At 45.2% G+C, this 27,892-nt stretch overlaps 1 protein-coding gene across 7 annotated transcripts; it reads right to left on the bottom strand.

Moving 5' to 3' along the window:
- Positions 1-26,924, bottom strand: phf21ab (PHD finger protein 21Ab). Of its 7 annotated transcripts, XR_004614030.1 has the most exons (20): positions 26,248-26,924; positions 22,009-22,048; positions 21,109-21,160; positions 20,688-20,777; positions 19,669-19,701; positions 19,488-19,553; positions 15,031-15,183; positions 14,471-14,710; positions 13,318-13,416; positions 11,249-11,578; positions 10,912-11,025; positions 10,787-10,838; positions 10,608-10,687; positions 10,343-10,403; positions 7,525-7,631; positions 6,951-7,106; positions 6,572-6,647; positions 6,384-6,487; positions 1,595-2,906; positions 1-1,542 (listed from the first exon to the last, which is right to left on the bottom strand). XR_004614030.1 is itself a non-coding variant. In XM_034587130.1 (19 exons), exons 3-19 carry the CDS (start codon positions 21,148-21,150, stop codon positions 2,130-2,132), a joined length of 2,496 nt encoding a protein of 831 aa, XP_034443021.1. In that variant the 5' UTR covers positions 21,151-21,160; positions 22,009-22,048; positions 26,248-26,924; the 3' UTR covers positions 1-2,129. The 7 variants fall into 7 exon arrangements, 6 of the variants coding, with proteins under 6 accessions (XP_034443021.1, XP_034443018.1, XP_034443019.1 ...); XM_034587130.1 differs by lacking the exon at positions 7,525-7,631 and adding an exon at positions 7,725-7,747 and having other exon boundaries at positions 1-2,906; XM_034587127.1 differs by having other exon boundaries at positions 1-2,906.
- Positions 26,925-27,892: the final 968 nt, after the last annotated feature.

The raw sequence follows: 27,892 nt of genomic DNA, 5'->3' as shown, positions 1-27,892 counted from the left end.
TGTTCCAGCACAACCAGAGGCTCCATTAACGAACAGACCAGTTTGTTAATGCCCCGAACTCAACAAGAAGCCAGACGTAATGAGAAGTTCACCAAAGAAACAGACAACGCCAACAAATAACAGCATCACGTGTCAGCCCCGACATGCTCCAGAAAGAAACTGTGTGTGTGTGTGTGTGTGGGGGGGGGGGGTTCCTACACTGAAGCCCGGACACTCCCCCTGGAAATATCAACTACACTTGAGCCTTAATGTCAGACAGAGGTTTGTATTTCCTCCTAGAAAAATATTGGCAATGTGGGGATAAGTCACATCACAACAAAGAGATGCATACTCTGTTTAACTCGATATCAACATACAAAAAGCTCTTCAGCACTTCTTTGTAATGCAGCAAGCTTGTGCTTTAATCTCAGGATTTGTGGTATCTTCCATCTGGAGGAGCAGGTTCATACGACAAATCCCTCCAAGGAAAAAAGTTCCTCAATGTTATTGTCTGATAAGCTCTCCTGTCTCGATCTGGGGACTTCCAATTTCTGAAGCAGTTATATCTTACAATGCCAATGATTTGATCGTTCAATACAGTAAGTGGACTTGTCCCTGCTGATTTTGGCAGTTCAGGATTCAACAGAAATGTACAATGCAAAGATCATCACTTCAAAAAGAGGATTTCTTTTTGTGTTGATGATGCCAGTCCAGCAGGTTCAGGAACAAAAAGCACTTATTTCTGAAGACTAGGAAGACCTGAATATCTTTTCCTATAAAAAAGAAACACAGCCCAGATATAGTTTGTGTGTGTTGACATTGCAATATTGCAATTTCACATTTAGTGCTCACAGTTGACACACTTGACTCACGAATGAAAACTCAATCACTACACTTGACCGACACCACTGAAAACATCTGTTCGGCTACTGCGCCTGTTCGTCCTCGTACCTGCTGAACTCGACGCTCAGCGTCTTTCTGCCTGAGCTCAGGTGGGGGGTGATGGGGGGGTGGGGGGAGATGGAGAAGTCATTGGTCAACTGGGGCAGAGCTTCAGTTATTGGGTTGTTAAGGATTCAGAAGGTCAAATTTGGTTGTTGGCAAATTGGGGAAGGTAAGTTTGGGTCTTTGTCACCAGAGGAAGGTCCAGGGGAATGAATGTGGTTTCAATCATGAGCAGATTTGTAAATTAGGTAAATCTCTAACCTCGGCCACACTTTCCCAGTGAAGACATTGGGGTTCTGTGCCGGCCTTCCCAGAGACTTCTTCAAATCTGGATTTACAGAATTAACTTAAACCGGTAATCCAACAAAGTATTCAGACTAAACAACTGAGCAGGATCGAGGTCTTCAGAAGGGACCCTGTTGTTGGACTGTTGAAGTGTGCTTACGACTCACTGGATTAGGGTGGAGGGGCTCAAAAGGTGACACTGGATAACTGGTGCTCAGGGAAAGTAAGTTTGGGTTTTGGCATCGTTCTCTTTAATCACGACAGGTTTTTCACTGGTCACCTTGATTGCTCGAGGACTGGGAAAGGTAAGTTGGAGTCATCAGGAGAAGTTTACTGCTATTGGCCGATAATGTTTTTTGTTGCCTGTTGATGGTTTAAGGGATACGGTTGAGGTTAATAAAGAAGCTTTAGAGCTGGAGGTTCAGGGGTTTAGGTTTGTGGGATTGCAGAAGTTCATTGGGACGAGGGGATGAACAGGTTCTCTTTTCTGAACTCTATCACAACACTGCTTTTTAGACCAGTAACCCCAGATGTTAGGTTCTGTGTTCTTGGTTCTTTGTACCCATGTGAACTCATCTCCCCACCGCACAAGACAACTCAGGGGCCACTATCACAGGCACGCACTGGTGCGATGATGTATTAAATCTGCCTTTGAGCATTCCCACCACTTGCGTCTATCACTAATTGGCATGATGACACTAGTACGTAGATCTTTATGTACCGCAGCTCTGTGGCCCACAGCCTACGCCTCCCTAGAGCCATGTGACGTGGGCTGTATATCTACCATTGACACAGTCTGACAATACAATGCAAACAAACAACATTTATACAGATTGGCAACTTCAGGGCACCATATGGTGCAAGCAAAAGTCTTTTTTTAATATATATGTTTGAATTCCCGCAACTCAAGAGACATAGAATTACTTTTTATTGTCCAAACTGCTGACAAGAGCTGGCAAAGAATGCTGGGAGGGTTCTGAGGTTTTGCTGTTGTTGGTGTTGCTGCCGTCACTGTCAGCGATCTCCTCCTGTTTCTTCTCCACCGCTGTTTCTGGAGGGTTCACGGCAGACATCTTGTTCTCAGAGTTGGCGGTGGCGTTGGTGGTGCAGTCTCCTGCAGGGTTGTGGTCAGGGCAGGCTGACTCAGCTGTACCGTTGGTGGTGGCAACCGCTAAAACCGTCGAGGTGACAGGATTGTCAACCACCGGAGCCGTCTCAGACTTGGCCATGACCTCCGAATGTGGACCAGTCCCTGTGTTACCTCCTCCTTCTCCCCCTGGTCCTACACCAGGCCCTATCTTACCCCCTGATCCTACACCGAGGCTGGTATCCGCTGCTAGGACTGTGCTGTCTTCCGGGATGGGCTGGTTGTCAGGGACTCCTCCCACTGCTGCTGTCTGGTTGCTGCCAGTGGCTCCGTTCTGCTCTTGTTTGTCATTTCCGTTGGTGTTGCTGTTTGTCGAGGAGCTTACAGCCTTAACTTTCTCTACAGAGTTGGCTTCTGGAGCAGCTTCAGAGCCAAGTGCACGTTCAGAACTGTCCTGGACTATGGCACTGGTGGCTTTCCCCTCTGTCTCTGCCAAAGCTTTGTTGAAGTTGAATGCTTGGATGAGGCGAATTAGGTGTTTGACTTTGTCCAGGGAAACCTGCATCTCCTTTTGACGAGACAGGATGGTGTTTTTGGTCTCCATGCATTTCTGATGGAAGAGGGACAACAGCACTTGATTTAATGTCACAAGCCAGATGTTATTTTAGCAGACACGCAGCAGACACGGATCAGTCACGCAGCAGACACGCAGCAGACACGGATCAGACACGCAGCAGACACGCAGCAGACACGTATCAGTCACTCAGCAGACACGCAGCAGACACGGATCAGTCACTCAGCAGACAAGCAGCAGACACGCAGCAGACACGCAGCAGTCACGCAGCAGACACGCAGCAGACACGGATCAGACACGCAGCAGACACGCAGCAGACACGTATCAGTCACTCAGCAGACACGCAGCAGACACGGATCAGTCACTCAGCAGACACGCAGCAGACACGGATCAGTCACTCAGCAGACACGCAGCAGACACGGATCAGTCACTCAGCAGACACGCAGCAGACACGTATCAGACACGCAGCAGACACGCAGCAGACACGCAGCAGACACGGATCAGTCACGCAGCAGACACGTATCAGACACGCAGCAGACACGGATCAGTCACTCAGCAGACACGCAGCAGACACGTATCAGACACGTATCAGACACGCAGCAGACACGCAGCAGACACGCATCAGACACGTATCAGTCACGCAGCAGACACGCAGCAGACACGGATCAGTCACTCAGCAGACACGGATCAGTCACGCAGCAGTCACGCAGCAGACACGGATCAGACACGTATCAGACACGGATCAGTCACGCAGCAGACACGGATCAGTCACGCAGCAGACACGGATCAGTCACGCAGCAGACACGCTGCAGACACGCATCAGACACGCAGCAGACACGCAGCAGACATGGATCAGACACGGATCAGACACGCTGCAGACACGCATCAGACACGCAACAGACACGCAGCAGACACGCATCAGACACGCAGCAGACACGGATCAGTCACGCAGCAGACACGTATCAGTCACGCAGCAGTCACGCAGCATTCACGCTGCAGTCACGCAGCATTCACGCTGCAGACACGTATCAGTCACGCAGCAGACACGGATCAGTCACGCAGCAGACACGGATCAGTCACGCAGCAGACACGGATCAGACACGCAGCAGACACGGATCAGTCACGCAGCAGTCACGCAGCAGACACGGATCAGTCACGCAGCAGACACGCAGCAGACACGGATCAGTCACGCAGCAGACACGCTGCAGACACGCAGCAGTCACGCAGCAGACACGCAGCAGTCACGCAGCAGACACGCAGCAGACACGGATCAGTCACGCAGCAGACACGGATCAGTCACGCAGCAGACACGGATCAGTCACGCAGCAGTCACGCAGCAGACACGGATCAGTCACGCAGCAGACACGCAGCAGACACGGATCAGTCACGCAGCAGACACGCAGCAGACACGGATCAGACACGCAGCAGACACGCAGCAGACACGTATCAGTCACTCAGCAGACACGCAGCAGACACGGATCAGTCACTCAGCAGACAAGCAGCAGACACGCAGCAGACACGCAGCAGTCACGCAGCAGACACGCAGCAGACACGGATCAGACACGCAGCAGACACGCAGCAGACACGTATCAGTCACTCAGCAGACACGCAGCAGACACGGATCAGTCACTCAGCAGACACGCAGCAGACACGGATCAGTCACTCAGCAGACACGCAGCAGACACGGATCAGTCACTCAGCAGACACGCAGCAGACACGTATCAGACACGCAGCAGACACGCAGCAGACACGCAGCAGACACGGATCAGTCACGCAGCAGACACGTATCAGACACGCAGCAGACACGGATCAGTCACTCAGCAGACACGCAGCAGACACGTATCAGACACGTATCAGACACGCAGCAGACACGCAGCAGACACGCATCAGACACGTATCAGTCACGCAGCAGACACGCAGCAGACACGGATCAGTCACTCAGCAGACACGGATCAGTCACGCAGCAGTCACGCAGCAGACACGGATCAGACACGTATCAGACACGGATCAGTCACGCAGCAGACACGGATCAGTCACGCAGCAGACACGGATCAGTCACGCAGCAGACACGCTGCAGACACGCATCAGACACGCAGCAGACACGCAGCAGACATGGATCAGACACGGATCAGACACGCTGCAGACACGCATCAGACACGCAACAGACACGCAGCAGACACGCATCAGACACGCAGCAGACACGGATCAGTCACGCAGCAGACACGTATCAGTCACGCAGCAGTCACGCAGCATTCACGCTGCAGTCACGCAGCATTCACGCTGCAGACACGTATCAGTCACGCAGCAGACACGGATCAGTCACGCAGCAGACACGGATCAGTCACGCAGCAGACACGGATCAGTCACGCAGCAGACACGGATCAGTCACGCAGCAGTCACGCAGCAGACACGGATCAGTCACGCAGCAGACACGCAGCAGACACGGATCAGTCACGCAGCAGACACGCTGCAGACACGCAGCAGTCACGCAGCAGACACGCAGCAGTCACGCAGCAGACACGCAGCAGACACGGATCAGTCACGCAGCAGACACGGATCAGTCACGCAGCAGACACGGATCAGTCACGCAGCAGTCACGCAGCAGACACGGATCAGTCACGCAGCAGACACGCAGCAGACACGGATCAGTCACGCAGCAGACACGCTGCAGACACGCAGCAGTCATGCAGCAGACACGCAGCAGTCACGCAGCAGACACGCAGCAGACACGCTGCAGACACGCAGCAGACACGCAGCAGACACGCTGCAGACACGCAGCAGACACGGATCAGTCACGCAGCAGACACGCAGCAGACACGGATCAGACACGCAGCAGACACGGATCAGTCACGCAGCAGACACGCAGCAGACACGGATCAGACACGCAGCAGACACGCAGCAGACACGGATCAGTCACGCAGCAGACACGGATCAGTCACGCAGCAGACACGGATCAGTCACGCAGCAGACACGCAGCAGACACGCAGCAGACACGGATCAGACACGCAGCAGACACGGATCAGACACGCAGCAGACACGCAGCAGACACGCAGCAGACACGTTTTTTCCATTTTCACATTTTACTCTTGTTCACGGTTCAGAGCTTTGAGATTTGTCATGTGTTTATTTCTGCTTACCTTGGTTTAGTGACATTTCTGTTTTGAGCGCTGTTCATCTCTGAAGTTAAATTTTTTAACAAATGTTGACGCTGTGCTGCTGCCTTTCATGGGGTTATGAAGACAAGATCTCTTTTCTTCTCTTATCTATACCAGGGGCTTAACACTTGTTTATAAATCTGCTGCCAACAATCATTTCAAGGAGCAAACGTAACGTCCAGAAGCAACATGAGTGTATTTGTGCAGGAGACAGAGTTGATGTGAGATGAGACTCTGGGCTCAGTAGAGAGGTTTATCTTGAATTAACCTCTGGTTCTAAAACAGACCCGGCTGTTGGAACAGAGTCAGTGGACACCTCTGGTCTTTGTGTTGCTGCTCTGTTTGACGTCTCTCTTACCGTTATGGAGTTGCTGAGCTGTTTGACTCTCTGTTCCAGCTGCTCCCGCTCCACTTTCAGTTCAGAACTCCACTTCATCAGTTTCAGTTTCTCCTCTTCTTTAGCTGAAACAGGCAGTGATAGAAGAAAGCAGTTAACGTCACTGTGTCTGTCGCAGATGTTTTAGGACGAAAAGAATCTGTGGTCACCTTCTTTGTAAGCGATGTAGGAATGAACGATAGCCAGAGTTCCAGGCCAGGGAATGGCTTCTTCTTTTTTCAGGATCTGAACAGAAAAGCTCTGAGTTGTAACAGAGGCTAAAACTTGGAAAAGATTTTAGGAAGATAAAATTTGCACCACCCTGTGGTGAGGCTGAGGAGGGACAAGCAATGGGGTGGATGGATGTGAAATGCAATTCTTCACTGACAATGAATGAGACAGGAGTACAAAAAAACAATACTGCATTATGTACATGCTTACAAAGGATTGAACAGTCGTAAAGTACAGCTACTGGCCCTGATCGGCCATGTCTGGACTGCACTACCCCCATCCCCCTGTCTCAGGATCAGTTTCGGCTGCTGCGGTTACCTGATCTTGGCATTTTGGACAGATCCACATGCCTTTAGGAATGGTTTTCAGGGGTGGATCCAGGCAGTCCAGGTGATAAACACGAGAACACGTGTCGCACATGAGCAACTGGCCACTGCGTCTGCACACAGTGCAGAAATCCTCATGGATGTCTCCCTGTGAGGAAGAATTGGACCAATCAGTTTCCCCGCTCAACTGAGCCCCACCGACCATCTGTGGAGAGGCAAGGCAGGGGGAGGCGCCGTGATCTGGTTTAGTTTACAGTCAGCCTTGATGTCTAATGGACATGGTGTGTTCATTTACTGAGCCCACAGAGAAGTTACTTGACATTTGGGGGTTAGGATGTGTTCTGAGTTATTAATAGTTATTAATGAGGACACTGTTCACTTTGTAAGACTGAGTCAAAGTAAAAAATCAACTTATGACTGATGATTATCACATGGACACAACAAACTCATGGTATGTTTGTGGAGGTCTCAGGTGCAAATGACTGACAGAGCTACTGGGCCAATAGGATTGTGTGTGATGGGGTGTCCAACCCTCTGAGCTGTCCGTCTCCCCCATCGTTACTTACATCCCCAGAGCTGGGGCTGGGCAGGGGGAGGGGATGGACGGGGCTGGAGGGGGAGGTCGGAGTGAGGCTGCCCAGCTCCGGGACGCTGCTGTATTTGGGTGGGCGACCTGGGTGAAATGAGACAGACAACAAAGACGGAAAACAAAGAAAAAAAGAAAGATGGAGAGGGGGAAAAAACAAAAACAGTCTGTATGACATACCTTGGAAAGGGAGTCTTCGTTGGCTAGCATGAGCCAGGGGAGCAGTAAGGGAGGAAGAGGGGGAAGAGGAGTCAGAAGCACAGACAGCAGTGTTAGTGCAGGAGACTGGCTCCATGCAAGCAGAAGCCGTGCACGAGTATAAACCTACTGAAGTCGTCTGAAGCACTCAACAAATGGACTTGTGTCAGATGTTAACACGTTTAATTCATTATAGGCTGGGATGTTAGAGACCACCTTCATCGCTACACGGGCCACGTTATACCACGACCCCCCCACTGACAGAAGAAGTCCAGCTTAAATGTAATTCAGTTTCAATTAAAGAGCAATTTAAACCTGCTACACGTCAATGCTAGCAGCAGCTAACGTCATCCACGTCTACAGACCTCACACGGAGGAAAGGGACATCAGTGCTTTTTGAGACTGGACTTGATCAAAAAGATTTTCTCGGGATGTTTCTCTGTATTTTTCAGTCTTTCACCTGCTCATCAGGAATTTCTGTTACAGCCGTGATTCTTGAAGAGATGATTCATTCTGTCATCGAGACACTTTCAACCCGTCCAAACACGCGTTTACAGAGTGAGACAATGACAGGAGCATAAACTCGACAACGAGTCCCAACGGTCCATTTTACCTGAATGTACAGTGAATGGACAGTTAACAGCTCACCATCAGTCGTCTACTGACAATGTGATTTTATCTTTTCTACCTGAAAGCAGCAGCTTGATGAAAGTGAGTCTGATGTGTGAGTGTGAACATGAGAAAGTTTCCTCCTTCTCTCCCTGAGCGTCTGTTCTCTGTGACTCTGCTGAGTGGGTTCCATCTCCTGTGAGAAGAACTGACTGAGAGTCAGCTTCAACTGTCACAACCAGCTGCAGCTGAAGAGTGAAGCTGAACTGAGATCAGTTAGAAACACTCTGAAGTTATTAAAAACCAGAGTTTATCTCCAATATTCAGCAGGAAACTTTGAAATATGAAGAATTCTGAACAGAGTTTGGTGGATTTGTTGTTTTGTCCTGGAGGAAAAGGATGGTGTACCGAGCCCGGGGCAAACACCCAGGGAGCCATGCACAGCTCCACTACGTCCACTTACAGTGTTAAACTGGGTCTTTTCATACATGTTTGGAGAGTAAAAAAGTTATTTTTTACAGGATTTACCGGCTCTGTCAGTTATTTACTGCTCCTCTCTGAGTCTCTATCATTCGCACTGCACTACCACAATCGAAATATGACGAGGTCGGCGCCTCGCAATTCTTTATGCAGGAAAAACCCTGACAGCTCTTCTGGTTCAGGAAGCCGGGGATCATGGGTAATATCCAGCGTTCAGTTGTGTTTCAGTTCAATGGGACGACTCAGTCAGAGTCAACACATTGATGCACTTCATCGTCATTGCTCAGAGCCCAATAGAATTAATTCCCATGTGTGGCTGCAGGGGGCGCTGTTGCTCAGTAACAGTTACATGGTGTTGCATCACAAACCCTGAACATGGTACGTGTCCATATTTAAACTACATGAGCTCAGTAGCAGCCTGTTGATGACTGACGTGTTAAAATCTGACATGGTTTCAAATGTTCTCCTTTTTCTCTTGAAAAACCCTAAAGTAAAATGTTGTGCAGGAATTATTCAGTGTTACATGATAATCCTCTAAGATTAGTAATTACACAGGGGCAAACAGGAAGTGGAAGCTTCTACAAATCAATTTTAGTACTTTGAGTTGTGATATTATAAAAGCCAATCCATGTTAGTCGTGTTATTACCTGGAGTCGTGTTACCAGTCCTACACATCACTATTACTTTATTCTAGTCTCGTCTAATTTAATCAGAGCAGCAAATGGAAACGAGAGAAACTTGTGAAACAGCAAAGTCAAAATCAAAAAGACGGATCTGGTTTAAAAAGATTAACCTGTGAAGGAGTTCATTCTGAGGAGCTTCAGCTAAAAATGTTCAACCACATTTTGACCTCTTCATCTTCAGACGATAAAAACATCTGAGGTCACTGTGTCGTTCACACTGCCACTACTGATTCATGTCCATGAAGATCTAATTATTGATCCACAGGCGAGTTCTGGCAGATTTAAACTACTAAACAACATGATCAACATTCTAATAATCAACTGATCAAGTCGTTTGTGGGCAAACCAAAGAAGTTCAGCGTGATAATCCCCGGCTTCACACACACAGACACACTAACCTGCAGTTTTCTTACACGCTGCTCAAACTAAGAGTCAGAGCCTCAGAGTCGCTGATGTGCTCGACAGATTATTCATTGTATGAAGTTGTAACATCTTTCTCTTTCTTACTCGCACCCGAGGCCCGGTGACTCAGTGCAGTCTTCTCCTGAACGATAGGTGTGGCCACTAAGAAAAACACAACCACGCCTCTGGAAACAGGCGAAGAAGAAGAAAAACACAAACGGTTTCGGCCTGTTTCCTGTTTCAGGGTTGTGCGATTCCTTGTCTTGATAATCTGCTCATAGAGATTTTTGATAGAGGTTGGTGTGTTTCCTGCAGAATGTCTCGTCTTTACCAACGGTCTCTGTAATCTCCCCCCAGACTCTACGGCCTGTTCTAGGCTCTGTTCTGTTTCTAGCAGGTTAGAGTGGCAGCAGCGTTCGTACGCACCTCTCTTTCTGGTCCCCTGGTGCAGAGGACTGTTCAGGTAACTCACTGCACTCTTTTTCCTCTGAAAGAAGGAGGAGAGACATGTTCGTTACACAGGAACTGTAAAAACATTTAACAGGACATATGATGTCTTATCAGTGTTATATAGATTTTTTGTGGATGTATGATCCACTTTCTAAAAATAAATTTTCAACCCTAACACTTGAATCTCTTTGTTTTGTTTCAACTGATCAAAATGCTGTGTCGTAGTCGGCGGCGTACGTACCTCAGGTTCGAACACGGCTCCGCTGTACACCGGGTTGGCCGTCGTTCTTCTCTTTCGCTCCTGTCTTTTGCTCTGAATTTCTGCAAATTAAAAATGTCAGGCTTTGAAAGCAGAGACCAAAACAGCAGCCAAAGGGGTGTGTGTGTGTGTGTGTGTGTGTGTGTGTGTGTGTGACTCACCTTCCAGGTGGTCGTGTGTTACGAGCCCCAGTGACACCATGAAGGCCAGTTTCTACAGGAGAAATATAAAACACATTTATTATGAGGATCAGTCATCTGCCACAGACGTCATGTGTCATTCATACCTCTGGGTTCTCCTCTCTCTTGGGTCTGGGAGCTGGAGACGACGGCGGAGTGGAGGAAGAGGAGGGGAGGCTGACGACCCTCTTCTCTGCTCCACCTCCTGATTTAACAGTCTGCTGAGGAAGAGGAAGAAGAGGAGTCAAGTATGAAGAAGTAAGGTCAGGACAGAGGTCATCATCAATGTATTACAGTTACAACTTCAAATGTTTAAGTTTGTCAGAATAACATATTTGTAATTTAAAATCAAAAAATATTTATTGTCCTCCATTTCCTTCAGCCTCGATTTCTTTTAGCCTCTGTTGTCCCAAACGTCAGACACTACACACACAGTCCTCTTACCATGGATTCGGTGATCAGGCTGCTGATCTGGATCGGCTTAGCAGGAGTCAGGGCGGGGCTGGGTGTCTGGGCGGGGCTGGTGAGGCGGGTGGGTGTGGCGGAGACGGGCGTGGTGATGATGATGCCCGTCAGCGGAGTGGAGCCGGTTTTACTGCAGGGCTGCCCGTTCACTATGCGGACCTGGTGGATGGGAGCCGCCGAGGACAGCGAGGACGACAGCTTGGTGGCCAACATGACGGGCCGCTGGAGCAACTGGGGGGCCGCCATCATGGGCGGGGGAGGGGCAGGGGCAATGGGGATGTTGGTGGGTGTGGCCGGTTTGGGCCTGACCTGATGACAACAAAAAGCCAATCAGGAAACAGAAATAAAATCACCTTACACTGCTGAGTATCGACACTGTGGAGCTCTGCCCCAGCCAGTCTACTAACGCATTACACTACTACTAGCACTGAGTTCAGAACAATAACAGTAATTCTGCTCTTAACGAGAACAACAATGAGACAAACAAAAACCTAATTCTTCAAGTAGCACAAATTCTTTTGTTTAGCAATTTTCTTTAGTCATAATGCTGATTGCTGATATTTAGTTTATGAATTATACTGAGGTAAAGCAACACTAACTAGCTGCTAACAGTTAGCACATGGGCTAGTTGGTTAGCATTAACAATTAAACCACAAAGCTAAATAATTGTTCAACCCGCTGTTGGATGTTTGTCACAGTCAGTAAATTAATCCTCACATATCTTAAAGGTGCAGTGTGTAGAATGTAGTGACATCTAGTGGTGAAGTGTCATGTTGCAGCTGAGCACCCCCCCCCTTCCAAACATGAAAGAGAACCTGTGGTAGCTTCAGTTGTCATAGAAACTCAAAAGGTTTAGTTTGTCCAGTCTGAGCTACTGTAAAAAAAACATGGCTGCCTCCGTAGAGAGGAGTCGCTCCAGATGTAGATATAAAGTATGTAAATATAAACGTATGTGAATATAAAGTATATGAATATAAAGTATGTAAATATAAAGTATGTGAATATAAAGTATTTAAATATAAAGTATGTAAATAAAAAGTATTTAAATATAAAGTATGTGAATATAAAGTATGTGAATATAAAGTATTTAAATACAAAAGAGCCTATTCTAGGGTAAAGAGAACCACAATTTGGACTGAATTCATATGAAACACTAGTGAAAACATCACTGGGATTATTTTATGCTCAGTTTCTAACCAAAGCTCAACACACTGGACCGAACAGAACTTTATCTACATGAAGGAGAGACAGCAAACAGAGAGAGAGTTGGATAAATGGTCTGACCATCTGGGAGTTGAACTGGTGACCTGCTGCTCAGAGCGTATCTGGTGCGGTTATCGGGTCACCTGATTTTAATCGTGCTGAATTAAACTGTAGTTTAATACAACAGTGCTTTCTTTAACTGTATTTACTAAGACTTATATTTGGCCTATGACCTTTGACCTGTTAATCCTAAAGGCAGATCTTCCATTGAACAGAACCAAGTGATGCATAACAACAATGCTGGACATTTAATGAACAACTCTCTAAAAAGGTATAAACTAAAATATTCATACATTTTCTATTATTGAAGTTAAACTAAACTGGACTACTTGTACTGCTGCTGCTGGGTTTTATTAAGACAGCAACTACTGCCAACTACCAACGCAGCCAGAGCTCCCAGTGACGTCGCTCAGCACAGGGACACATCAACATGACTGCACCTACTGGGTTAAACACACCAACAGCCAGGAACACAAAATACCACAAAGCTGCAGGAAAACAAGCTCTTACCACAGAAGGTAAACACACAGTCACACAAGCAGGAAACCTTTGATAAAACCTGTTCACAGGTCAGTTGGAAAATCAAAAAAAGCACAACGAGAGGAGAAGAGATGAGTAGAGGCAGCACAGAGCAAACAATGTTTTAGTGCCACGGAGCAAGGCATGAGTGTTTGCTTTGGTGCACTCCTGCCCTCTGCTGGAGAGTAAGCAAGTCACCTCAGGTGGGCCACACACACTGATCTGGGGGGGTAAGGGTTTGGAGGCGGGTCTTACAGGGGACGCACCTGTGGCTGAAAGGTGGGTCGAGGCGTCAGTCTAGGAGGAGGGACAAACTGAGGAACTTTGATTGGCTGGGCAGTGGTGGTGGTGGTGGTGGCCTGCACCTGAGACAAAACCACAGCAGATTGTGGATCTGTGCCGCTGTTACACGTACATGTAGGCTGATGTTTGACTGACATGTCCGCTGCTGTGAGTTCTCCTCTGACGGCTCTACCAGCCAATAGCAACACATCTGTGCACAACAACAGAGGCTCGGGACACTGAAGCCGAGCAGCTGTCCTGCTTCAGATGATGCAAATGTACACACAAACACCACAACACGAAAACCTGCTGTTTGAGCTTGTTCCTAATGAGCCTTCTCCGAAGTGGATGCTACATTTTGTAAAAGGTGCACAGTTCCAGGTAGTTTCCAATAATATTATGTGAAGTATAACTAGAACGACCCTGCGGATGTGCAGTTTCAGTCCCTCCACGTATTCCTGACATGTTACATTCACAATTATATAAGGTCACTGTGACCTTTGTTTAGTCTGTATTGATGGGATGTGTCAGAGTTTGGATTCACAGTCTCTGCAGCGTTATCTTAATTAACAGTGACGTTTTATACGTTTGTGAAGTTGACGACTAAAGAACTTTTCTTCAGACTGTTCCACTCACAACGGAAGGTGCCATCATGTTGTTTTAGCTAAACCACACTGCACCTGGATACCAAACGGAAACTACACAAGCAGCAGCTTCTTCCATAATTAAATGAATTCATTCAACAGTTTTTCCCTGAACTGCAGCAGAGACGTTAAACGTCAGTTTCCTGGGTGTCCATGACGATGAACCCTGAGCTCTGTCGTTTTACACAAACGTGTGGCTACGTGAGAGGAACCAGACCACCGGACTAAGTGACTGGTCTGACCGCCGACAGTTTGGCAGCTACGAGGCCACCACTCTCACCACAGCCGGCTCGAGCACGTGTCATGTGATGAGAGAAACATTGTCACTCAGAGCGAGTTTGTTTTAAACGCCACAGCTCTACAGACCACAGTCTAAAAGCTCATTTACATCCAGGAGCTGTCCCCAGACCACAACACTGATCACTGCTAGTCAGACTAGAGGAAGGCGATGATGACATGTGACTGGACGACGGCAGGAACTAGAGGGTCTTACCACAATGGCGTTCTTGGCGTTCACCAGTCGCACAGGCTCTGAGCACTGATTGGTCAGCTTGCTGGCCACCTGCAGGTTGATGGGGGTGTTCTGCGAGTCAGGTTTGCAGATAGCTGTGGTTACCATAGCGAGAGTGGGAGGGCGCTGTGGCAGGACGGTGCCAGGCAGGGTGGGCGTGGTGGCAGCTTTCAGCACCAGAGGTAGCGTCTTTGCGGTGAGGACCGGCGTCACTGTCAGCGTCTGCAGAGGAAGAGTGAAGCCATGATTCGGACCTCTACTTCAGTTACGTTTCCTAAATTTCCCAGAATGCAACTGTGGCCACACTGGATTTCTCTCCGTTACCGTTGAATGTGAAACAAAGCAGCTTTTTTCCACTAAAGCAAAGCGATAGTTTTACTGAGCAACAGCGCCCTCTGCAGCACTGGGGGTTTTATTGGGAACCATTTTCAGGTTCTGTAGTTTCTTCTCTACTTTTATGTGTGTGTGTGTGTGTGTGTGTGTGTGTGTGTGTGTGTGTGTGTGTGTGTGTGTGTGTGTGTGTGTGTGTGTGTGTGTCCGACCTGCTGCAGTCCTCCAGGTATCTGCTGGCTCTGCAGCAGGGTGATTGGCTTGATGTCGCCACCTCCTGGAGGAGTTTGGACCTGCAGCTGTATCTTGGCCTCAGGTTCCTGTTTCACCAGCAGCTCCTTCCTCAGCTGCTCCACCACCTTTTTCTGAGGAGAGAAGAAGAGATGACGGATGAAAGTGACTTGTATTGTAAAATTCTTTGTGTTCTATACACAATCTCTGTGTAGATATGGTCCACGTATCATCCCTTAAACCTGCACTGAATCACACACACTCATATCAGTGGTTAGAGACAGATCACCTCCATGAGGCCGTTTGTCTTCACCAGCCACTGCAGTTTCAATCTGTAGACCCATGAGGTCGCTGTGACCTTTGACCACAAACATCTAATCAGTTCATCTTGAGTCCAAATGAATGTTTGCACCAAATTTGAAGAAATGGCTTTGAGGCATTGTGGAGGGACTGGGGTGAAAGTAGAACCTCCTTGGCAGAGTTAATGACACGTGTGGGCTGCTTCCACATGAAGGTGTCTGGTCAGAAGTTCTGCAGCTGGCATCTGTGTTTTCTCAGGGTATTTTTAAAAAACATTTGTTTTATTGAAACCATAATTCTTAAGACACCCGCCTGCATCAGCAGTTTGAAAACCACCGCCCAAGGGTTAATTGTTCTCTACCCTAACTAGTTCAACGTGGCATCAGTGAACAGTTAATCCTGCGAAGTGGTAAAAGGCTCTTGATGCTGGTAGTCACAGTGAGCACTTTTGTCATCTCAGTAAATTAGGACAGGGTTTCTGGGAGAGGAAAGTTCCTCAGTTCAACCGCCTGCAGGTATTTGTCCAGTTGAAACTTGTTCACAGAGAAAACTCGTTTAAATTTACAATCACCAGGTTTCAGCTTGTCCCTCACAAAGTATTTCACCTCCGCACAACTGGTGGAGCAATAACAGTCTGAGTCTCCTCACAGGAAACATCAACAACCTCATGACAATTAATGTGCTTGGACAACAATGAACACTATGTGCGTGTGCGTTTGTGAATATGATGCGGTTAATGTCTGATAACACCTGAAGTCATGTTTCTGTAACGAGTCACAAGTAACAACCCAGTTTCTCTCTTTATAAAACACATTCATGTTCTTAATAGTGGATTTAATAAAAAGGCACCAATTCTTTTTCTACTGTTCTAATTCTACATTTGTCTCAAAGCAGCGAGAACAAACCGCTTCACAACGAAACATGAAAACAAACAGACAATGTGCAGGCAGGAGATAAAAATAGGATTCAGGCTGAAAGCAGTTAAAAATAAAAAACTCAAGACAAATAAAAAAAACAAGCGAAACAAAGACGACGTTCAGGCTGAACACAAACACTGAAGTTACAGAGCTTCTTAGGACATTCTCGGGTCTTTTTAAAAAGCATCATTACTCGCTTCAACTGTCCTGACTGACCATGAACACATCACCTCAGCCACCGTCAGGGACTGAACCCGGTACATTTAGAAAACACTGACAAGTTCATTGTTCTTTAAAGAGAACATATTTTAATGGCAAAACAAACCATGAAGTCACTCATGAAGTGCAACTCTCATTTCTTTCAGTAAGTACTTTTTTTATTCTATCTTAAATCGTTTTGTTCCCGGAGCTGATGGTGGAAGTAGCTAACGAGAGTGGAGAGTTTGATTAAACATGACGGCGGCTGCATCGTGAGTTTTGTCGTTCTGGAAGTTTTACCTCCGGTGTACCGCCGGTTTACCTCCAGGTTTACCTCCAGGTTTACCTCAGGTTACCTCAGTTTACCTCCGGTTACCTCGGTTTACCTCAGTTTACCTCGGGTTTACCAGGTTTACCTCAGGTTTACCTCAGTTTACCTCCGGTTTACCTCAGTTTACCTCCGGTTTACCTCCAGGTTTACCTCAGGTTACCTCGGTTTACCTCAGTTTACCTCGGGTTTACCAGGTTTACCTCAGGTTTACCTCAGTTTACCTCCGGTTACCTCGGTTTACCTCAGTTTACCTCGGGTTTACCAGGTTTACCTCAGTTTACCTCAGGTTTACCTCAGGTTACCTCAGTTTACCTCGGGTTAACCTCGGGTTACCTCAGTTTACCTCCAGGTTTACCTCGGGTTACCTCGGGTTAACCTCGGGTTACCTCAGGTTTACCTCCAGGTTTACCTCAGGTTACCTCCGGTTTACCTCAGTTTACCTCAGTTTACCTCGGGTTAACCTCGGGTTACCTCAGGTTACCTCCGGTTTACCTCAGTTTACCTCAGTTTACCTCGGGTTAACCTCGGGTTACCTCAGGTTTACCTCCAGGTTTACCTCAGGTTACCTCCGGTTTACCTCAGGTTACCTCAGGTTACCTCAGGTTACCTCGGGTTAACCTCGGGTTACCTCAGGTTACCTCAGGTTACCTCAGGTTTACCTCGGGTTACCTCGGGTTACCTCAGGTTACCTCAGGTTACCTCGGGTTAACCTCGGGTTTACCTCGGGTTACCTCAGGTTTACCTCGGGTTAACCTCGGGTTAACCTCGGGTTACCTCAGGTTACCTCAGGTTTACCTCGGGTTAACCTCGGGTTTACCTCGGGTTAACTCAGGTTTACCAGGTGTCTAGTTTGTGCTCACGTTTAAAATCCGTCATATCACCAGACTTTGTGTAAAAAACGTTTGTGTGCGTTTTCTCAGTGTGTTAAAACACAACACATTTCATCTTTGCAAACGGGGTGATGTATTTATTTGCAAGTAGAGCGGAGGATCACCAGGAAGAAGATGATGGCTTCACTTCAAACCAGAGGTAAAGACTGTTGGGAGGAAACGTGTTGCCGGTTTTTATTTCTGCCTCTGAAGCAGAAACAGGAAATAGCTAGACTCTCCGCAGTGCAGTTGCCAACCTTTGCAGTTTCCGTGTACATATTTCTACTTAAATATTTTTCCCAGATTCATTTATTTTTTGTCGCCAAAGTGCTGCTCATTGTGCTTTCAGCTTTTATTTTTATTAATTAGTTTTTTCCAGGTAGTTTGTGAAGCATTTTGTAACCTTGTTTAGATAAGTGCTATATAAATAAAGTTTATATTATTATAATGAGGCCACAGTGACCACTGATATTTAATCACTTCATCTTTGAGTCCAAGTGGCAACCGATCAAAAGTTGAAGAAATTCCCTCAAGTCAGTTTTATATCACATTGAAGAGGCCACAACATGTTTCTGAGCCACCGTGACCTTTGACCACCGAACTCACGTGTGAATTCCCTTCAGATGTTCCTTTACATTCACAAGGCAAAACATGCGTTTGAGAGGTCAGTGACCTTTGACCACCGAATTCTAATCAGGTCATCTATGAGTCAAAGAGAACGGTACCAGATGTAATCAAATTCTCTATGAGCAGTCCTTATATATCACAGGAAGGTGAGGTCCCTGTGACCTTGACCTTTGACCTTCATCTTTGAGTCCAAGTGAACGTTTGTAACAAATGTGAAGGCATTCCCTCAAGCTGATCTTAAGAGATCACATTCAGGAAAAACATAAACATACTTTTTCAGGTCACCGTGACCTTGACCTTCGGCCTTTGGCTACCAAAATGAAATCCATTAATCTATGAGTCCAAGTGAATATTTGTAGCAAATTTGAAAAAATTCCCTCAAGGCATTCCCGAGATTCCACGTTGACGAGAAGCGACGGACGGACAACCCGAAAACTTAATGCCTCCGGCCGCTGGCTGTCGCCTGCTCAGAGGCATAAAAAACATGTGAGAGCTTTTCTTGTGAATTTAATTTCAAAACATTAAAGAATGTAACTGAAAATGTTGAATAATGTATTTGTTGTTTCAGTCAAATCAAGTTTCCACAGCAGAACTTCTGAAAACAAGGCCCCCTGCTGGCTGCCCCTGAATGTCCTCAAGAGATTGTTGTTTTAATGATCCGGTTTAAATCTAAATTTAAAAACCATAATATTAAGAAGATTCATTCTTTTTCCAGCAGAAAGTGGAGATGAAAACCTGTCGCTAACACACGGTGGCTCTAGAGGTGCAGAGAAAAATATGAATATCTCCATAATTAAAAATGTTCAGAGTTGAAATACCTATGGGAGAGTTAATAAACATTTAGTTCATGTTTCTATATTTAGAAATCTTAAGGATCAATATGTTTTGGGGATTTATTAATGAAAAACATGTCAGATTTCTGTATTTATTAAATTTATACTTTTGTACTTTTATCATTCATTCATGGTTTGTTGACTAACAGAACCTTTCAGCCGAGGTTGTACAGATTTTAGAGATAGGAAACAAGATTCTGCAGGAAATGACATAAAAAAAGGACCAATCACAGCAAAGTGCGGCGTCGATAGGTCAAAGACTCTTTCCTTTGAAACAGCATGTGTGTGTGTGTGTGTGTGTGTGTGTGTGTGTGTGTGTGTGTGTGTGTGTGTGTGTGTGTGTGTGTGTGTGCGATAATGTACCTGCTTCTCACTCAGTGCTGTGATCTTTGCTTGAAGTTCGTGGAGCTGCTTCTTCAGATCAGCGTTCTGAAAAACAAGAGCCAGTCGGATTGAGCTGAAGCTCAGGTGTGACGGGAACAGGTGTGACCTCACTGCTGCGTTCAGCGCACAGTCCTTTGTAAAGATCGTCGGCTGGGTTTACCTGAGGGTCCTGCTTCATCTGGGCAACGAGTTTCTGTAGAAGAAGACAAGCCACAGTCAGACACATACTAATAACAGGGACACCTACTGGTCACCACGGAGAACTACAACCTGGTGACACTCATTTGAATAACCAGAGGCGGTTGAGTATTTCTCAACCTTTTACTTTTACTCTACATTTTAACACAAATATCTTTTATAACTTTCTACTTCTTACATTTTGAACAGGATCATAACTTTTGTGTGAATGGATTTGAGGTGAATCATGTTTTTGTTTTGTTTTGTCATCATCAAGACACATTCCCGCCTAAATGGACGATAACACAGACAATTGCTTGTTGTGTGTCTATCAGTGCAGATCACACACAGACGTAACGCGTTGAAAAGACACATCGAGACGAAACAGACAAGAGGGAGACTCAAATCTGGAGAAGAGGCGACGAGCATCTGTCCGTGATGAGAAGAAATCACACGGAGGAAAGTGAAGAATCAAACAACATCACTGACGGCAACAAAAACGAAGCAACACAACTTTCTCCATCCCATAATGAAGACTACTTCATTCAACACACGTCATCCTCCCGGAACATTTTTCATGTCACAAATCTTTTCTTACTTTAACCGGTTTTTAGTTGATTGACTTAAAAGTAAATTAAATTTAAAAAACTGGTTTAAGTAGAATAATCTTTGAACTACATTAGGACACAAGTCTCAGTACTTCAGCTGGAGTAAAGAATGTGTGTACGTCTACCTCGTCGGAGAAGGTCAAAATCTGTTTCACATTTTTAAGCTTCCATGTTTATTTAAGGATCACAATGTTTCAGTGTTTTGCTAAATAAAATAAATCTTTCTTATTAGACCATTAAGTAAATTACATGGTAAATACAATGCAGTTGTTAAGCTCCTGACATTCATATGTCAACATAAAAAACATATTGATGATAAATGATGTGAAGCCTGAGCTGCAACAGAAAACTGAATCAAACTTGAATAAAGGTGCCCAGGACGACAGAGTCTCACCTGATGGATCTGGATCTCCACCTTCAGAGCCTCCTGTAATGTCTGTAATTCCATCATGGATCCAGTCAGTCTGCCAGCCGATCGATCAGCCTGGAGACAGACACACACACACACAGAGAGACACACACACACACACAGGACAACTGAGGAGAAACGTCTAAAAAGACAATTCAACAGAAATCAGCAGTATCGGGGCTGGGGTCACAGCTGTTGTCATAGCAACCGGAGGTACTGCACCATAAAGACTTCTTGTGTGAAGCTGACAATGACACGATGCCTTCAAGGTCAAACCAGGTCAAACCAGGTCACAGGAAACAGGAGCAGCACCATCACACACAGAACAACACTGAACGTTCTGCACTACAGTTATTAATATTACAAAGTAATCACACAAGTACTATTACTGTAACTGGGTTTTTACCTTAACACCGTGTCCAGTAGGAAAACCATCCAACTGAAGCATTAAAGTGCCGCTGGAAACAAAACAAAAAACAGGATGTAACTTCACTTATTTACAATTAAACTCTTTATTATGATTCAACAGGTTGTATGAAAATGTGTTGAATAATAATAATATGCTATTATTATTAAAAGAGGCTTTTATCGTCATCATCATTAATAATAATCTAATACAAGGCAGCTTCTCTTGTTAACTTAACTCTACAAACAAGACACATTCAAAGTTTATTTCTGTTACAAGAAATAATTAACTCTGAATTATTCCATGCAAAATAAATAGTACATTCAAAATTCAAATGACATAAGTTTCATCAACTTGATTTTTACCAATAATGAGACAAACAATTACAAAAACAAAATGTCCATTTCATAAACATTCTAAAACTAATCATATCTTCTTTTTCTTTGTTTTTGTTCATTTCAGAATTTTTATTTCTAAAATTGATCTTTAATTTTTTTTATGTATGTTGCTACTACTATTATTTAATTACTGAATTAGTTACACTTCAACTACATCATTACTAGCAGTGTAAATGAATATAAGTTATTTGCATAAAATCTGTTAAATTCAATCAAATTCTATTAATTACATTAAAAAAACGTTAACTAAACAATTACAATGTTACTGAACTAAGGAGGTTTAACTAAAATAAATTACATGTATTTTATTTTTATTAGTAGTAAATAACTCATCTAACTGACACATTTTAATCAAGTTAATATCAAAGTAAAAATAGTTGTTGAATTAGATGAGCATTAATAGATCTTTGTGATTATTAATTATTAAATCAAAATACAACTTAACCTGTTTAATGTCCCTTCAATGAATGATAGTTTAATGAAATCAGATTTGGGGACTCACCACCTGGCTGTGGGACTGGACTCCACCCCTCTGTGCTGCCCTGTAACACAGAACAATCACACACTTACGAACCCAGTTTAAACCAGTGTCAGTGCAAAAAACAAACAAATGACAACCTCTGATTCTATATTAATAAATATTGCAAATACTCAAAATTAACCATTTATATATTAGCCATAAAACAACAAAGACAAGTTTCTTCTATTTAACCTGTTTGTTACTTCTTTCAGATCTTATTATATAGTTATGTTCTTTTGGTCTAATTTAATTGAGATTTTTCTGTTTGATTTAACGCATTTTTTAAATATTAAATTAACCTTAAATGCATCTCTTCCAGCCTTTAAAAAAAAAAAAAAAAAAACTTGCATTCGACATATTTCTACTAGAGCCACAAAGTAAAGTCCATTCATGTTTCATTAAAGTCATTTCTAGAGTGAAAATGTGAAATACTCCTGGTTTCTGCAGATGAGAACATTCTCTTTGTCATATTTTACAGGGATAGAAATTGAAAATCCATAAATAAATTGAACATTAAAGTGAATATGTTAAGTTTGAGCTGTGAACAGACAGATCAGATTAAACAAGGAATCTGGATCAATCACCCGAGGCTGTGGAATATTCTGATGTGAACATTTCTGACATTTTATAGATGAAAGAAAATAATCCAGAGATTAATCAGTTTCTATCAAACTCTGCAGCACAACATTACTGTAAGAAGTCAGAAAGATCAGAGTTCCCATATTCTGTTGATATAAAAGGTAACTGACTTGATTTCTTAAAATTATGGAATATAATAACTATACAATTAATCGTATATAATGTTTAAACACTTAATGTGTATAACTCGATACCCACGTAGGAAAATGTTTACCTCTAAAAGGTTTTCAGTATAAAGTAACACATAATAGAAATACTCAAAAAGAAGGACAGTTTCCTTGTCATGGAGTATTTGTACTTTTACTCAAGAAAAAGCTCTGAACACTGCTGAGTACATTTATTCAGGTAGTATTCTGAATACTTGCACTTTTCTTGACTACGGGAAGTGTAGTACTTTCTACTTCACTACATTTGTCTGACATCACAGATGTTTTCTTATTGACCTGCAGAATACAGTTGTGACTCACTTTACAGTGTTTTCTTCCTGCTCTGGTTTTTTGTGACCAAGTTTTGTTTTGACATTTTTATGAAGTTGACTTAGTTACATTACTCCTCTGGTTTGTTCATTTACCTCAAGTACCTCAAGTACCTGTACTTACAGTGACTAAACATAACTGTAAGGAAACTAGTACATGTATCTGGTAGATTCGACTACTTGGTTAGCAGCAGTATGTCAAGGAGGGTTGTTACTTGGAGTAAACTTCCATCAGATCTTAAGAACCTGAAAACTAGTACTACTTCTACTACTGTGGTATTATGATATTACAAATGAAAGTACATTATTTCCCTCTGAAATGTGGTAGACAGAAGTATTATGTATTGTGAAATGTAAACATTCAAATATGAATTAAGTTCAACGCTCGAGTACAATCACTACTACATCTAGTACCACAACAATTACTACCACCACCACTACTGACAAAACTACTACAACCAGTAATACAAACACTTCTACCGCTACCACTACTACCACAACCGTTACTACTACTACTACCACAACCATTACCACCACAACCGTTACTACTACTGCCACCACAACCGTTACTACTACTGCCACCACAACCGTTACTACTACTACTACCACAACCATTACTACTACTACCACAACCGTTACTACTACTACTACCACCACCACAACCGTTACTACTACTGCCACCACAACCGTTACTACTACTACTACCACAACCATTACTACTACTACCACAACCGTTACTACTACCACCACCACAACCATTACTACTACCACCACAACCGTTACTACTACTACCACAACCACTACTACCACAACCGTTACTACTACTACCACAACCATTACTACTACTACTACCACAACCATTACTACTACTACCACAACCATTACTACTACTACCACAACCATTACTACTACCACCACAACCGTTACTACTACTACTAATACCACAACCGTTACTACTACTACTACCACAACCATTACTACTACTACCACAACCACAACCATTACTACTACTACCACAACCATTACTACCACAACCGTTATTACTACTACCACAACCATTACTACTACTACCACAACCGTTATTACTACTACTACCACAACCGTTATTACTAATACCACAAGCATTACTACTACTACCACAACCGTTACTACTACCACAACCATTACTACTACCACCATAATCGTTACTACTACTACCACAACCATTACTACTACCACAACCATTACTACTACCACCACAACCACTACTACTACTACCACAACCATTACTACTACCACCACAACCATTACTACTACCACAACCACTACTACTACCACCACCACCACAACCGTTACTACTACCACAACCATTACTACTACCACAACCATTACTACTACCACAACGTTACTACTACTACCACAACCGTTACTACTACTACCACAACCATTACTACTACCACAACCATTACTACTACTACCACAACCATTACTACTACTACCACAACTATTAATACTACTACCACCACAACCGTTATTACTACTACCACAACCATTACTACTACCACAAGCATTACTACTACTACCACTAACATTATTACTACTACCACAACCATTACTACTACCACAACGTTACTACTACTACCACAACCGTTACTACTACTACCACAACCATTACTACTACCACAACTATTAATACTACTACCACAACCATTACTACTACTACCACTAACATTACTAGTACTACCACTATCATTACTACCACAACCATTACTACTACCACAACGTTACTACTACTACCACAACTATTAATACTACTACCACAAGCATTACTAGTACTGTGTGTGTGTGTGTGTCTCTCTCTCTATCTGTGTGTGTGTGTGTTTGTACAGCTATCTTTGTGAGGACCAGTTTGAGCATACAACCTACGGAGTGAGGACCTTTTGGCCGGTCCGACCCCCCCCCCCTTTAATGGACTGTTTGGGGGTTAAGAATCAGGGTTAAGGTTAAGGTTAAGGTTAGGGATTTAGTTTGGATGGCTAGGGGCTAGGGGCTGCATTATGTCAATGAATATCCTCACTAAGATAACTGTACGATCGTGTGTGTCTCTCTGTGTGTCTCTGTGTGTCTCTGTGTGTGTGTCTGTCTCTCTGTGTGTGTGTGTGTGTGTGTGTCTGTCTCTCTGTGTGTGTGTGTCTCTGTGTGTGCGTGTGTGTGTGTGTGTGTGTGTGTGTGCGTGTGTGTGTGTGTGTGTGTCGGTGTGTGTCTCTCTCTGTGTGTGTCTGTGTGTGTCTGTCTCTGTGTGTGTCTGTCTCTGTGTGTGTGTTAATTGCAGTAATTGCTCCCCGGGTGGGACATGAAGTTTTCCGGATAAACTTCCATCAGATGCCGCAGCAGAGAACCGGAGCTAAGATGGAGGTTTTATTTTCCAGAGCAGTGAAGTGTGTGAGAACAACAAATAGAGGAAAGTCTTTGAATGTTTCCAGAGACATTTTGAAAATGTCCCTCTTCAGGCGCCTGGACGCCGGGGAAACCCTCCGTCCGAGCCGCCTCGGTACATCCCCGCTAGCTGAGCAGGGTTCGGGGCTCGAGAGGCTCCGGAGCGCCGGTCGGAACACCGGACCGACCCCCCTGTCTCCGCCGACATTGCTCCGCGGAGGCTGAGGGACGCTACCGAGAACAAGTGGATAACGTTAGCAGTAGCCGCTAATGCTAGCCCTGCTGTTAGCCGCGCTGCTAACGCTGCCAGCCACGCTGATAACTTACACCGAAGAGAAATAAAGCCGCGGGCCGCGGGGAGAGGCTCGAACACGGAGGAGGAGGAGAAGCCCGCTCGGTAACAGTCCCGAAAGACGCCATCTTTCAAGAATTGTGACAGCGAGCGGCCGTCGCTGGCTCCAAGTTACCTCGGCCCCTTGTCCTCCACAATATCAACTCCTAGAATAAGAAACAGAGCAGCTAAACACACAGAAACACACCGGGCTGCTGCACCCAAACAGCGGCGGTAGCTCGCACACCTGCCCGCAGACACACTCCCACACAGCGGCTCGGGCGGGCCGCGGCTCGCAGGTAAAGTTTGACAGGAGAGAAAATTAAAGTTATGAAATTAAAAAGCCCCAATGTGCACTTACTCAGCAGCAGTCCTCCTCCAGATTAATTAAATATATATGTGTCAGCAGCCGATCCACGGTGGACGCTCCGGCCCCGCACAGCTCGGCCGCTGCTCCCCGCTCGCACGCGCCGCTGCTCCGGAGAGAATCGGACTTTTAGAGAAAAAGAGTAAAAAGAGAAAAACTGAAGCTACAAAACAAGAAGAACTCTTCTTCAATCTCATTCAGCCCGGCCGCAGCACCGCACAGATCCCTGCGCTGCGGCGCTGGAGGAAGGGGGACAAAAACTCCTCAACCGACCGACACCGGCTCGTTTATCCGCCACCGAGCGGCCGACGTCCGCGGCCGGTGCCGTTAAAGTTGCTCCGATGGAACCGATGGACGAAGCGACGCGACGGGAAAATGTGTTCGAAAAGCGGACTAGTTTTTGTGTCGGTGCGGCGAATTTATTTCACTTTGCCTAAGGAACGGCGGTGCTACGACTCCCATTGCCTAGGGAAAAAACCCGGATGTAAACTCACTGAAACTCTATGGAGAGAAAGTCAGCGCGCGCGCACACATGCACGCGCTTCGAGTTGAACTCAGCAGAGCAGTTTGTTGTTGTTTATTTGTTGTTTATTATTATGTAACCGACTGTTTGTGTTTGTTCCTCAAAGGAAGAGCCGGACCTCCTCTTCCTCCTCCTCCTCTTCTTCTTCTTCCTCCTCTTCCTCCTCCTCCCCCTCTTCTTCTTCCTCCTCCTCTTCTTCTTCCTCCTCCTCCTCTTCTTCCTCCTCCTCTTCTTCTTCCTCCTCCTCTTCTTCTTCTTCCTCCTTCTCTTCTTCTTCCTCCTTCTCCTCCTCCTCTTCTTCCTCCTCCTCCCCCTCCTCTTTTTCCTCCTCCTCCTCTTCTTCCTCGTCCTCCCCCTCCTCCTCTTCTTCCTCTTCTTCCTCCTCTTCTTCCTCTTCTTCCTCCTCCTCCCCCTCCTCTTTTTCCTCGTACTCCTACTCTTCCTGCACCTCTTCTTTCTCTTCCTCTTCCTCTTCCTCCTCCTCTTCTTACTCTTCCTCCTACTCCTACTGCACATCCTCTTACTCTTCCTCCTTATCTTTCTCTTCCTCCCCCTCCTCTTCTTCCTCCTCCTCCTCTTCTTCCTCCTCCTCCCCCTCCTCTTTTTCCTCCTCCTCCTCTTCTTCCTCGTCCTCCCCCTCCTCCTCTTCTTCCTCTTCTTCCTCCTCTTCTTCCTCTTCTTCCTCCTCCTCCCCCTCCTCTTTTTCCTCGTACTCCTACTCTTCCTGCACCTCTTCTTTCTCTTCCTCTTCCTCCTCCTCTTCTTACTCTTCCTCCTACTCCTACTGCACATCCTCTTACTCTTCCTCCTTATCTTCCTCTTCCTCCCCCTCCTCTTCTTCCTCTTCCTCCTCCCCCTCCTCCTCCTTTAAACCCACTGAACTGTGAGTCCGTCATGTTCCAGCAGAACTTAATTAATTAATTAAATAAATACAAGATACAGACTTTTCTTTTTTCTTTACACGTCTTCACTGTGTTCTGTTTTATTTTATCTGTGATGTTCTATGTTATTCTTTTCTTTATTTTCTCTTCTCTTTTGCAGTTTAATATTCTTCCAATAACCTTTATTGATACTCAATCATTAATGGGAGACGTGTTCACTGGTAAAAAAATCTAT

Source organism: Hippoglossus hippoglossus, chromosome 6, assembly GCF_009819705.1.
Source record: "Hippoglossus hippoglossus isolate fHipHip1 chromosome 6, fHipHip1.pri, whole genome shotgun sequence".
Classification (NCBI taxonomy): Eukaryota; Metazoa; Chordata; class Actinopteri; order Pleuronectiformes; family Pleuronectidae; genus Hippoglossus; species Hippoglossus hippoglossus.
Note: the sequence above shows the minus strand (reverse complement) of the source record. Positions and strands in the feature narration are given on the sequence as shown.